General features: G+C 36.3%; 2 protein-coding genes and 1 pseudogene across 2 annotated transcripts; all 3 read left to right on the top strand.

The window, feature by feature from the left end:
• Window positions 1-7,908: 7,908 nt before the first annotated feature.
• On the top strand, window positions 7,909-9,353 carry LOC112090747. The gene is made up of 3 exons (XM_024162784.1): window positions 7,909-8,433; window positions 8,592-8,745; window positions 8,848-9,353. Exons 1-3 carry the CDS (start codon window positions 7,909-7,911, stop codon window positions 9,351-9,353), a joined length of 1,185 nt encoding a protein of 394 aa, XP_024018552.1.
• Window positions 9,354-9,894: 541 nt separating this feature from the next.
• LOC112090750 (40S ribosomal protein S9-2-like) lies at window positions 9,895-11,125 on the top strand. Its single transcript, XM_024162791.1, has 2 exons — window positions 9,895-10,080; window positions 10,797-11,125. Exons 1-2 carry the CDS (start codon window positions 10,053-10,055, stop codon window positions 11,036-11,038), a joined length of 270 nt encoding a protein of 89 aa, XP_024018559.1. The 5' UTR covers window positions 9,895-10,052; the 3' UTR covers window positions 11,039-11,125.
• On the top strand, window positions 11,053-13,648 carry LOC21388777 (annotated as a pseudogene).

Raw genomic sequence — 13,648 nt, 5'->3', positions numbered from 1 at the left:
ACTGTAAGGTCTTCTGAAAAATCGAATCACTCTTTACAGATCATCTAAACACTTTTAAAAATAACTTTTTAGATTGAACATACTATTTATTTTATCAAATATTTTCTTTACAGATTGTTGGTGTTCGTATGTATACTTTTGGAATGATTTAATCCTAACTTACACAGAAAAGTGTACAAGTGAATAACTATTTTTGTGGGTGGCATTGGGTTCATCATATTTAAAACTGTTAAAAAATTGACGTTTTACTGATGGAAGTACTAAAATTGTAATTTCTAAAAAGTTCGGGGATCAATTATGTGCATTTTGAGTTATAGGAGTAAAGTAAGACAATCCTTGTTATTTGGGAACAAATTTAAAAGTAACTCAAAAAATTAATGACACAATTAAAAAAACAAATTTTAAGCAGTTACGAAGCCAAACAAATGTGCAGGGGGACTTAAATTAAATTAAAATCTTAAATTAAATTGATTGTGTAATTTAGAAGTAAAAAATTAAGAATGTAAACGAGATTTTCTAAAATGTTATAATAAAATATAGATTAGAAAATATAGATTAAATGGGTAAAATAATATAATTTTTTAATCAAACTTAAGGGTATAAGTAAAAACTTCTAAAAATTCAGTATAAAAATTTGAAATGAAAAATTTTAAGGGGGCTAAACAAGAAAAAATAATACAAAATAGTAAATTTTAAACGAATATTAAAGAAGTGGGGAAAGAAGTGGGGAAATGAGACAAATATCTCTTAGGCCTTGTTCATTTCACCGATTCGAGTTTTCAGTTTTAGGTTTCTACAGTAAAAAGCTCTCAGAAAATGTCACATCAATTTTTTCTGCTACAGTGAAAAGCTCTCAGAAAATGTCACATCTCAGCTCGAATTAAAAACTCGAATCCGCGAAGTGAACGAGGCCTTAGAGTGCATTAGTCTAAATTTTTATCTCTTACTCTTGATTAATATACTTTTTAGTCAAATAATTATATTAGTCAAAATGATATTAATCAATAGCGAGGGATAAAATTCAAGACTTATACACTTTAAGGTTAAGTTCAACAATCTTTTTTGTAAAGTTAGCTAGGCTCGGGGGCTACACACTAGGCTTTGGCTAGCTTCGTCCCTGATTTTAAGTAAAAGAAGAAAAACATATTAGAAGGAAACAGTTCAAAGTTTAAAATTTTCGGAGAAAAAAGAAGTCAAGACGAAAATATAAATTTCTTGGAGAAAAAATGTGGTATGCCACAACTTTATATGTTTTTGAATTTATATCAAAATTTATTCATGGGCGGATTTATTTCACATTTTGTTGATCATTGATTAGTTCATTTGTATGGCACAAATATAAAACCTCGATATCTATGATATGAATACAAAAAAAAAAAAGGTGTTTTTTTTTTTTTTTTTTTTTTTTTTTTTTTTTTGGCATTCCTCAAAAGTTTTCAACAAGTAAACTTTAAAAGTGGCACCTCATCTAATTTACAGTTAAATTAGAAAAATATATTTTTAGAGAATTTGTATTTAAATGCACAATTTTTTTTAGAGAAGAAAGCCTAATTTATACAAAAAAAGTACGACTGAATAATCTTTACATACATAAAAGATATAAAGGAACTTCGTTCGCCACATGGCGACCCTCATTTTTTTCTTTTTTCTTTTTCGTCTTTTTCTTAATTTACCTTTTCTCATTATTTTTCCTTTTTGATTTCTTGTTTCAGTTCTTCTTTCTCTCCTTTTTTTAAAGGCTCCTATATAATTTTTTTCCCTTCAATTTTCTTTTGTTTACTTATTATCTCATAACATTTTTCTTTATTTTTCCTTTGTAATCCCTATATTTTAAGATGTACTTCACTAAAATACATTTTTCTCTTTTTACCTTATTGAAATAGTTTTTTTAAATAGACCTTAACTTATGATGTGTCTTTTTAAAATACTTTTATTTCTTTTAAAATACTTTTCTTTCAAATGCATCCTTAGTTCTTTTTTCTTTTTTTTCTTTTTTTTTTTGCCTAAAGCTTTCATACATTTTTATTTTTTTCGATGTGGTTTTTGAAATTTTGTTCCCTTCCTTACTCATATCAAGTTATTTTGTTTTAAATGTTTTCCTACTTAATTTTCGTGTAATACTAATTATTATGTTATAACATTTTACATCATTTTTTTTTTGTAATTTTATATTTAAGGATGTATTTTACTAAAATAATTTTTTCATCTCTACCTTACTGAAAATAATTTTTACTAATATAACCTTACTTAAATATATTTCTCCTTCTCATATGTGCATTTTAATTAGTTCTCTTTGTTATTTGTTCTAAATATGTTCCATTTATAAATATAAAAGTGTTAATGTGCCCCTTTCTTCTGTTCCTCCACATCACTGATCCCATTTTGGTCTTTTTTTTTCTTTTTCTTTTTCCTATCTTTTCTCCATCAATAACATAAGTCATTTTATATTCATTTTTATCCTTGTACTCTTATATTTTAAGATGTGGTTTACTAATTCTTTTCTTTTTTATCGTAATAAACTATATTATTTTTTCAAATATACCATTACTCATACATCTTTTTTCTTCTCATATCTACGCCTTAATTATTATTATTATTTGATTTATTCAAAATATGTCCTATCTATGAAAAGTGCGAATATATAAGCTCAATTGCCTTAAAGTAACTCAACAAAATTTAAATAGTTGTATAAACTACTTAAGTGACTTTAATATGACAACACAATGCGAAGCATATTTAGAAATTAGCAAACTTCCAAAATGACACCAAACATATTCGCATTGTAGAAATTAGCAAACTTCCAAAATGACACCAAACATAATTTAAGGCAAGTTTTCCATATAACGTAATCTTATTAATCATTTTTAAATATAGTAAAAGAATTAATAAGAATTTTCAAATAAAAATATTGAAGATCATTATAACAAGAGAATACGACTATGTTAATGCCATGTTTTAATTTCACTTTTATAAACACACGCCATGTAATCTAATTTTTAGAGGGAGAAATGAAGAGAAAAATGAGATAAATATCCTTTTATATAGTGCATAAATATAAATTTTTACTTATTATTCTTAGTTAATATCTTTTTTAGTTGAATAATTACATTAGTTAAAGGGCTTTTAGTTGAATAATTACATTAGTAAAAAAAGTATTAATCACGAATAATAGATAAAAATTTAAATTTATGTATTGGAGTGTTTGATATGGGATAATCTCTGAGTGGAAATGAAAATCTTCTCGCGTTCCCACGTTTGGCATAAGAATTTTAATTTTTATATTTATGAGAAAGTAAATCCCATGAGATTCATTTTACCTCAAACTAAGATAATCTGAATAAAAGTGTTATTCAAATGCTCAGAAATCTCATAAACGAATCTCACCAAAATACCCAAAATCACAGCCCACCCACACAACCACCACCATAGATCATGACCCACCCAGCTACCACAAACCTGCAGACCCATCCCCAATGCTCAGCCATCGGCCGCCGGCCATCGCCTCCCCACCTCCATGGCTACCGTCGCCGAGAAAGACTACCGTCTTAGGCCCCCTCCCTCTTCGTCGCAAGCCCTCCCGTTATAGCCTACAACCATTGCAAGACTAATCTCAGCCCACCTCCGTCGCAGCTTTTCCCAACCGTCGTCGCAGACTCCCTCCACCGCAAGCCACCGTCCTTCCCGTGTCATACCAGATTTGATTTGAGTTTTTAGGGGAGAGAGATCTGATTTGAATTTGTAAGGATAGAGAGAGAGAAGGAAAGAGAGGGATCGAGAAGGGAGGGTGCCTATTCCTTTTTGCAAGTTTTTTTTGTGTTAATTTTAAAATTGATTTTGATTATTCATTTTTTTTACGTTTTTTATATTTTCTAATATTTTTAATTATATTTGAAAAAAAACCTATGATGTCAAAACTATAATAATCTGTTGAGTAAATTTCACTAGCAAAAGTATTTAATAAATTAATTTTAAAATATTTAAAATTGTTTATTATGTAAAAAAATTATATTACTGTGTTTAATTACAATAAAATGATAAAATGATATTCTCAGGAATCTATTATTAAATTCTTATATTTAACATAACGTGATAATAAATATTTTTTTAAAATTATATTATTTTTTATTATTTTTTTAATAATATAATTCATATTGATTATCGCATACTTTAAGGGCCCGTTCACTTCATGTATCCCACTCGAATACAGCCCACTCGAATTGAATTTTGGGTTGCGTTTTACGTTCATTAACCAAAACTCGAGTGTGAAACTCGAGTAATAACTGATTTCAGAACTCGAGTGTGAAACTCGAGTAATAACTCTGATTTCAGAGTTTGGCACACCACTCGTTTTTCCATTACTGCAGTGTGCTTCTACAGTGTTTTCATGTGCTTGAACAGTGCAGATTCCTGATTTCTTCCCGTTGCTGCCTCGTTCCTGCCTCCCCAGTGCAGATTTCTCTATGCTTTTTGCCCGCTGGACCCTGGTTCCTGCCTCCCCCTTCTAATTTCACTCTGAAAAAAGCTATTGTCTGCAGATTTTTAGAGTGAAAATTGACTCTCTCCATTGGGGGAAGGTTACTCGAATCGGTTACTTTGTCGATCCGCAGCGAAAAAAGGTAAACCTCTCCCCTATTTCCACCATTTTTGCTTCGATTTCTTGTTGCATGCCCAACCCTAGAAGTGTTCCCCGCCCCTGCCCTTGAATCTTCATCACGGATACCATTCATCCGCCTCGATGCAACCGGCAAACTCCGTTGGCCGTCTTATTGCGTCGATGTAGAGTCAAACGGAAGAATCTTGCATCTACTGGTTATCTTCCGTTGAGAGGTTACCATCGGCGGTTCCGGTGTCAAGCCGTCGTACGCGCTGCCTCACGATCGCGTTTGGGGGTTTTGATAGACGATAAGCCTTTGTCCTCAACTGGTTCCAACCGGGTATGATATTTCACAACTACTAATCTCCTATATACCATTATTTGTTCTGGATTTGTCATGATCGCACCGTAGTTCTTCTTCGTTTTCACTGATTTGATGCTGAGATATTGGTTGTCGTTTGCATTGTGATGGAAACGTGAGACATATTCCTTGTCGTTTGTATTGTGATGCTAATGTGTAGTGAGACCACTGTTGTCGTTCGCAGTCACGATGTTCTCTTACTTGTTGTCGTATTGCCTCAACTGTTGTCGTTTGTCCCTGTGGCTATTGCATCCCCTGTTCTCGTATTGCCTTGGCTGTTGTCGTTTTTACCTTAGCTTGTTTATTCCCCTGTTGTCGTATTGTCTATCCTATTGCCGTTTTACCTTAGATTATTGCCTACCCTGTTGTCGTATTGGCTGTCCTGTGGCCATTTTTACCTTTAGCTTATTGCCTCCCTTGTTGTCGTATTGTCTCTCCTGTTGCCATTTATACATAAGCTTATTACCTACCCTGTTGTCGTATTGGCTGTCCTATGGCCGTTTTTACCTTAGATTATTGCCTCCCTTGCTATCGTATTGGCTTTCCTGTTGCCGTTTATATCTTAGCTTATTACCTGCCTCCCCTGTTGTCGTATACTATCTCCACTGCCGTTTATACCTTAGCTTATGGCATCCCCTATTGTCGTATATTCTCTCCATTACCGTTTTTACCTTAGGTTATGGCATCTCCTATTGTTGTACTGGCTCTGCTGTTGCCGTTTTTACCTTAGCTTATGGCATCTCCCATTGTTGTACTTGCTGTGCTGTTGCCGTTTTTACCTAGCTTATTGCCTCCCCCTGTGGATGTATTGGCTCTGCTGTTGCTGTTTTTACCTTAGCTTATGGACTCTCTTATTGTTGTATTGGCTATCCTGTTGCCGTTTTTACATTAGCTTATTGCCTCCCCTGTGGATCTACTGCCTCTGCTGTTAGTGTATTGACTCCCCTATGGTTGTATCGCACATGACCGCTTAACAAACAGGTAATGTTGGCAATGATGAAATTGGTTCAAAAATTAGAACACTCGTCGTAGTGGCGTCCTGTAGGCAATGTGACAGTTAGTTATCGCTTCATTGGAATTTATCGAGTGCCTCTGAAGCATGGCAGCTACGTCACTCCTGCTTATAAGGATGATGCTCCGAGTGTTGTTGCGATTTCTCAGCTACAAAATTTCTGAGCCAGTAATAACATTGCCTCACTTGTTACATGTATAAACCAGGTAATAGTACGTTGGTTAATGGCAGTGATGTTCGAAAAATGTTCGGAGCCATTTATAACTGTGTCTAGTCGTTAGATTGTTTCAAATATCTGACTCACGCGTACGGCCATTCTTCTTGTGCGTCGTTACGCTTCTTTCTTTCCTATTTTTAGATGCCGAGAGGGAAACCCGACGATGAAGCCACTCTACACTGGACTGAAAGGCAGAAAGAGGAGTTGCTTATGCGACTCGCTGCCTACAATCGTGATGCCAACGGTCGAAAACCGGATTCTAAAACATGGGAGGATTGGGCGCAACATCTTCAACAGTTCTTTAAGGATCAAGTCACCCCTGCCAAAGTGCAGCAGATGAAAGTCCGACTCAAAGCCAAGTTTGACCATGAGCTTACATTACGCAATAACACAGGACTTGGCTGGGACCCTGTTACCGGTGCTGTGACATGCACTGATGAATATTGGGAAGATTTTGCCAAGGTAAACGTCTAAACAATTATTGTTCTATGGGTAGTCAATTCTTGCAATATTTTGCCAAGGTCATTTTGTTTGCTCATTCATATGCAGAACAAGAAATGGGCAAAATCGGCAAAGAATCAGCCTCTTAAAAATTGGGACTTGTACTATGAGGCCTTTGGTGGTACGAGGGCAAGTGGGGCATTTGAGAAGGGATTGGATAATCCAACGAACATAGATGAGGGTCCAGTACACATCTCCGACGAAGAAAGGGCGACATCTGATGAGGGTGGCAGCGAAGATGGTTTCATTGCCTCCATGCGGGCCGGTTTGAACAATGCAGCTAGAGGTCTCAACATTGCGTCGTCCTCGAAAGCGATCGGCAAGAAACCAGCCAAGTCCTCACATAAGGTAATATGTGACCCTGTAGCGAGGGATTTAATCGGCAAGCTTGTCTCTTCTATTGAAAGCAAGCGTAGTAGTCGCACTAAAAGCTCTAGTGCGAATCAAGCTGCGCCTATTGTCGATCTCCAGGACCAATGCCAGGGCATAGTTAGGGAAATGGCGCTTGATGATGAAACCGCAATAATGTTTTTGGAGGCTATTGCTTGGTATCCAAATATGCAGAAGCTGTTCGTGGGAATGAGTGATACTCAACGTAACTTCTTCGTGACAAGAACAATCAGTATGTCTAGGACTCAATCACATGGACCTTTCTCAAACCCCCATGCCTCTACGGGGACACAGTTTATGCCGCCACAATTTCCCAACTTCATGTCACAACCCAGCAGCTATATGCAACCGGCTCCCTTCTATGGCCAACAACCCACCAACAATATGCCACGGCCCCCAAACTTTGGGGGACAACAACCTGTCCCACCATTTCCTACAAATCCCCAAAACTACAATCCCCAACAACCGGCTGCGTATAATCCCCAAACACCATACTACATGCCTCACTTTCCGCCGCAACCGGGACACTTTGGTGGCGATGGCAGTCCAGACCAGCATTGAGTTCCATAAAATATTGTTTTTACCATTGTCTGTATTCATACGATTGAACATCATTTCTCATTTTTAGATTTCAACATAGTATTTGAGTAGACTTTGCTAATTATGTTTACTACGGCCCTGCTGGTGTTGTATTGATTATGGTTATTGAGTTGCATTGCGCAGAACAATATTTATTGATGTACTATGTGTAGTCACCTTTACTTGCGGATCAAATGACCATTTCATATATATTCGTTTGTTATCCTTTCATTATGCATGTCTCGCAGGTAGCAATGTGGAATGCAGGTCCCTCAAACCACGTTCTTGAAAATGATGATAGTGACGACTCAGATGACGATTATGAGATTGTGGCAGTAGCAGTAGTTTTGTGGTATTACTACACATACATGGAAAGACCCCTGCCTCAACCAAAGCATACATCCGCACTCACAGGTATAATGCGTGTTCAATACCTACTTGATGGACATGAGGACGTTATTAGGTCGAAGATTAGAATGGGAAGTGATTGTTTCAAGCGTCTTAGTACGTTACTTGAGCTTAAAGGGCTTTTAAGACCGACTAGGAATATGAATGTGCACGAGCAACTTTTTATTTTTCTATACATTGTATGTCAAAGTTCAAACAACAGGGAGTCACAAGATCAATGGCAGCATTCGGGTGCTACCATTTCAAAGTACTTCCACGCTGTTTTGAAGGCGTTGTATGAGCTCCGTTTTAACTTCCTTACACCACCAAACTTCGACATTATCGATCCTGTCGTAGCCGCGCGTGGAAACAAGTATCTGCCATGGTTCCAGGTATTTTTTCTAAACTAATTACTCTTTAAGATAAATATGTAGAATTGCGTTGTTGTGTATGGTAATTAGTTACTACGTAGAATTGTGTTGGCGCTCTGGATGGTACTCACGTACCATGTGTTCCACCCGCTGCAAATGCTGAGGTATGGAGAAATTAGAAGGGGTTCTTCTCTCAAAATGTATTAGGAGTCTGTTCGTTCGACATGAGGTTCACATACATGTTAGCTGGATGGGAGGGCTCTGCTCATGATGCACGTGTGCTTGCATCCGCAACAGAAACGAGGGAAAAAAATTTCCCTACTCCACCAGAAGGTATGTGTAAGCTTGATCTTTCATTACTTTTCGAAAACTACACGTTTGTGCTTCCATGTGGAACTAATACATTCACGTAATATATTCTAACGCACACAACAGGTAAATATTACCTCGTCGACTCTGGGTACGCAAACAATGATTGTTTCTTGGCACCGTACCGAGGGAGCACTTACCACCTTCAAGAGTATCGGGCAAGGAGGGGTCGGCCCCAAACTCAGCGTGAGCTATTCAATTACACTCATTCTTCCCTCAGAAACTGTATCGAGCGCACATTCGGCGTCTGGAAAGCCAGGTTTCGTATTCTTAAGTGCATTAATAACTACCCGATACAGACACAAATAGATATTCCACTTGTTTGTGCTATTCTACACAACTTCATACATATGTACAACCACAACGATGATCTACTAACCCAATACATGAGAGACGCCATTCCGGTAGCAGAAATTGATCCACTCAACACAGAGCAAGATGTGAATCAAAATCACAATCCTGATCGGGGAAGCCAACAACATCAAAACCGTCCACACCGACGACAAATGCACATTTTAAGGGATGAAATAGCTAATAGTATGTGGGCTGCATATGAGAACAACCGGCGTTGATAGATTAGTTTTTCTGTATTACTTGGTTGCCTTTATAATTGTCCTCCCCAGATTGTTATATATATATGTTATATATATATATATACATTTATATATATATATATATATATTCTTATGAAGAACAGAAATGCATGCCAATGTGGGAAATGCACCATGTTCACGTTTTTTACATAACAGAAATGCATGCCAATGTTGAAAATAATTAGAGTTTGGCATTTGTGCAAGTGAACACAAAACTCAAGTTTCAAAAGTTAAATAGTCAACACCTAAACACTAAACTCCAAATTTCAAATTATACTCAACTTTTTTGAAACTCGAATCTAGTTTTTTAACTCGAATCATAAAATTTGAGTTAGTGAAGTGAACGGGCCCTAAATAAGTTGAATAATTTTCTTTTTTTTTAAAAGTAATTTTCACATTTCCTCCTCATGATAGCCGATTGGGTCTCCTTAAGGCCCACAAAGAGTAGGTCTATCACTATTCCCAATTAAAATGAAATTAGGCCTAACACTAAAATTGGACTCCCAAATGGGGTGTTTGGAAACATCGGCTAATAGGTCATGGGAGTTCTGGGATTAGGGTTTTAGAATGAGAGTATGAAAGGGATTTTACAGTCAGACGAGACACTGAGCGAGACACAGCTACGAACAACGACCTTGCCGGAGAAGACGAAGAAGAAGAAGAAGAAGAAGAAGAGCCATGGTTCACGTCTCGTTCTATCGCAACTGTAATCTCTCTCTCTCTCTCTCTCTCTCTAAGATTATCTGTGATCTGCGAGAAACTTTATGTGGTTTGCCTTATAGAGATTGGGATTAGGGTTTTGGTTGTCAAATAAAATGATCCGTGATCTGATTTGAATGTGATTTCCAAGCGTTGTATTGATTATGGCGCCCGTTCTGCACCCTGTTTGGTGCTTTTTTTTAGAAAATGGTTTTGCTTAATTTTGTTTGGTTCTATGATGGGTTTTCGGTTAAAAGAGTAGATATTTTTATGTGGAATTATTAGCTTAACTTTTGAGATGCTGGTGTGAAATGAATGTGATCTGTTTGTGTCATGGGTACAAAGGATCTAAGATTTGACATAAACGAAGGTCGATTAAGTATCGATCCTTAGGAATTTTGTAGTTTTACTTTATGGGATTTCGACATTTGACATTTGATTTGAATAAGGTAATTGTTTGTGCACCGTGTTGATAGTTTTCAATGTTGTATATTCAGATGTTTTTTATTTTTTTTTATTTTCTCTTTTTCATATTTGGTGTTATGCTTTTGAGAACTTCTGATGCATAGAACATTGGGCTTGTTAATTTCTTTAGCACAAAGAAAATAAAGCCAGGATATTTTGACTTATGTGAGGCTTTTTGTTGGTGCAATATGGGTTAATACTGAATTTGCTGCTGTTTTGAATTTCCAAAATCGTGATATGAATTCTGTACATGTTCAGATGGGAAGACATTCAAGAAGCCCCGTCGTCCCTATGAGAAGGAGCGTTTGGATGCTGAGCTGAAACTCGTTGGTGAGTATGGACTTCATTGCAAGAGGGAGCTGTGGAGAGTTCAGTATGCATTGAGCCGTATCCGTAACAATGCTAGGATGCTTCTGACCCTCGATGAGAAGAGCCCCCGCCGTATCGTTGAGGGTGAGGCTCTTCTACGGCCAATAAGATTACAGAAGTTATATGAATAGTAAGGCATAGTTAGGCTCTTCTACCCCCGCCGTATGAGGATTACCTCTTCTATGAATCTACAGCCAACCCACCCCCAACTTCCCCACCACTACTATTGCCAACGGTATCTCCTCCTCCGCCAACATCGACTAACACCACCACAACACAAGGTATACATGTTGTATATGTGTTTTCTGTCTTTGAATTATTGGAACTTAGAACCTCAACTCTGAAAGTTAACATGGAAAATCGCTTTGTTTAGTACTTTTTTAAGTTGGCGTTACATTTCATGCCAATTATTGTGTGGAGTATGACACACTTGTCTATTTCTTTACATTATATTAATTTTACCATCAAAACTGTAAGATTTTTGAAAATTTCTCCCCTAAAAATAATTTGATAGGAGCAGAGTTTTTGGTTTTGCAGGAAACGAGAGTAACACGTCTAGAACCGTCATTATTGTTGTTGTTTCAACTAGTGCTCTGTTTTTGGTGGTGCTAGTTATCTCCGTCTGCGTGTTTTTTAGAATAAAGAGGGCCAAAAAAAGGAGGAAAGTAAGTTAACATTATCTAATTCAGTTCTTTTTGAGAAATATATACATTTTGTTGTTACATCCTTCAACACAGAAAATGCCCCACATAATAATCTCCTATGCTTCAAGACATAAAATTCCTCTGCTATGCTACTTTATTACTGTCACATCAAAATTTTATTTTAACTTAGTTGACTATTTGATTTATTTATGTTGTTCAAAAGAAAAATAACTTATTCATTTGATTTATTCTGTTCAAAAGAAAATTAACTTAATCATTTGATTCATGTTGTTCAAGCTCGTCCCTTGTATGAACCTGTTGAAGAAATTGAAAGTGCGGAATCCTTACAATACAATTTTGACACCATCAAAGTTGCAGCAGATAATTTTTCAGAGGCAAATAAGCTTGGACAGGGAGGATTTGGCTCTGTTTACAGGGTAAGGCGATGAGTGAACATTACACAATTAGTTCTTTATTTGAGTGGGTCACAAGTACTAAAACTTAATTTTAAAAAAAAATACTATGACTTAGAATCCATCGTGTTAAATGGAACCTATCCACTTTATGTGATGTACTTTAGGGAAGACTTTCTGATGGAGAAGAGATAGCTGTAAAAAGGTTGTCTAGGGGTTCAGGCCAAGGAGACCTGGAATTCAAGAATGAGGTCTTACTAGTTGTGAAGCTTTAACACCGCAATCTTGTACGGCTCCTCGGTTTCTGCTTGGAAGGAAATGAAAGGCTTCTTGTATATGAGTTTGTTCCAAACGCAAGTCTTGATCACTTCATATTTGGTATGGTTGCATTTTTGCACTTTTTTCTCATACAGAATCATAGAAAATGTATCTATTATGCTTCAACTTTTTTTCTGAGTTGTAAAAAGTACTCTGTAACACATAAGTGCTTTGAAGTTTTAACTTAATGATACACTCGTATAATATATAGATCCAAGCAAGCATGCACATTTGAATTGGGAGAGGCGTTACAAAATTATAGGAGGCGTTTCTCGGGGGCTCATTTACCTTCATGAAGATTCACGTTTGAGAATTATCCACAGGGATCTTAAGGCTAGTAACATTTTGTTAGATAAAGAAATGAACCCTAAATATCAGATTTTGGAATGGCGAGATTATTACTTGTTGATCAAACTCAAGGAAACACAAGTAGAATTGTGGGAACCTAGTAAGTACATGTCAAACTTGTCTAAATCTTAGTTTATATTCATAATGTTGTGAGTTTTCTTGCAAACATTATTTGTTCCTTTTAATTAGTTCCTTGTATAAGACTTGCAAATCACTAAACCTTTCTTTGTTTGTAGCGGATATATGGCTCCAGAGTACGCAATGCATGGACAATTTTCAGTCAAGTCTGAGGTATTCTGTTTCGGTGTGTTACTCTTAGAAATAGTAAGCGGACAGAAAAATAATTGTTTCTGTCATGGAGAGCATGTAGAAGACCTTTTAAGCTATGTAAGTACAAAAGCATTACAATATGCTGTATCATATAAACGGTCGAGACTATCAACACATCTTTAGTGGAATTATCGTAATAGTTTTATTGTTGCTGATATTATATTTGCGCGTTAGGCATGGAGAAATTGGAGGGAGGGGACAGCCTTGAATGTTGCAGATCCCCTAATGAAACAAATTAGTTCGGGATCTGAAATAACGAGATGCATCCACATTCCACTATTGTGTGTCCAAGAAAATGTAGCTGATAGACCAACAATGAATACATTTGCTCTTATGCTAAACAGTAACTATCTGTCCCTCCCAGTGCCCTCAGAACCAGCTTTCTTTATGCATAGCAGCATTGCATCAGATATGTCATTGGCTTCTAATCTCAATTCAAGGTCGGATCATTCGAAAAAGCGAGTCTGGTAACCAAGCATCTGTAAATGAAAGCTTCAATCACTGAATTCCTACCCTCGCTATTGTGAGGATAATTACTTGCTGATATACCATGATTAATTAGTGGTCATATCTAGATGCCTAGCAAATTTTCCCTCATTTGATTTTTATTCTGTTCTTTGTCCCCACCACCAAATTGGACTGATGTTGCAGTTAGTATATATGAGCACCAATTTTTTTTATTGATCAA

This window comes from Morus notabilis, unplaced genomic scaffold (genome assembly GCF_000414095.1).
Source record: "Morus notabilis unplaced genomic scaffold, ASM41409v2 Scaffold738, whole genome shotgun sequence".
In the NCBI taxonomy this organism is placed as follows: Eukaryota; Viridiplantae; Streptophyta; class Magnoliopsida; order Rosales; family Moraceae; genus Morus; species Morus notabilis.
This window is presented reverse-complemented; position numbering and strand designations above follow the sequence as displayed.

What these genes read in the sequence shown, in the direction of transcription:
- LOC112090747 (XM_024162784.1), top strand. Translation starts at nt 7,909, where the DNA reads ATGTGGAATGCAGGTCCCTCAAACCACGTTCTTGAAAATGATGATAGT. An exon ending in AGTATCTGCCATGGTTCCAG is followed by an intron (nt 8,434 to 8,591) that starts GTATTTTTTCTA and finishes TGGAGAAATTAG; the next exon opens with AAGGGGTTCTTCTCTCAAAA. An exon ending in TTTCCCTACTCCACCAGAAG is followed by an intron (nt 8,746 to 8,847) that starts GTATGTGTAAGC and finishes CGCACACAACAG; the next exon opens with GTAAATATTACCTCGTCGAC.
- LOC112090750 (XM_024162791.1), top strand. Translation starts at nt 10,053, where the DNA reads ATGGTTCACGTCTCGTTCTATCGCAACT. An exon ending in CGTCTCGTTCTATCGCAACT is followed by an intron (nt 10,081 to 10,796) that starts GTAATCTCTCTC and finishes GTACATGTTCAG; the next exon opens with ATGGGAAGACATTCAAGAAG.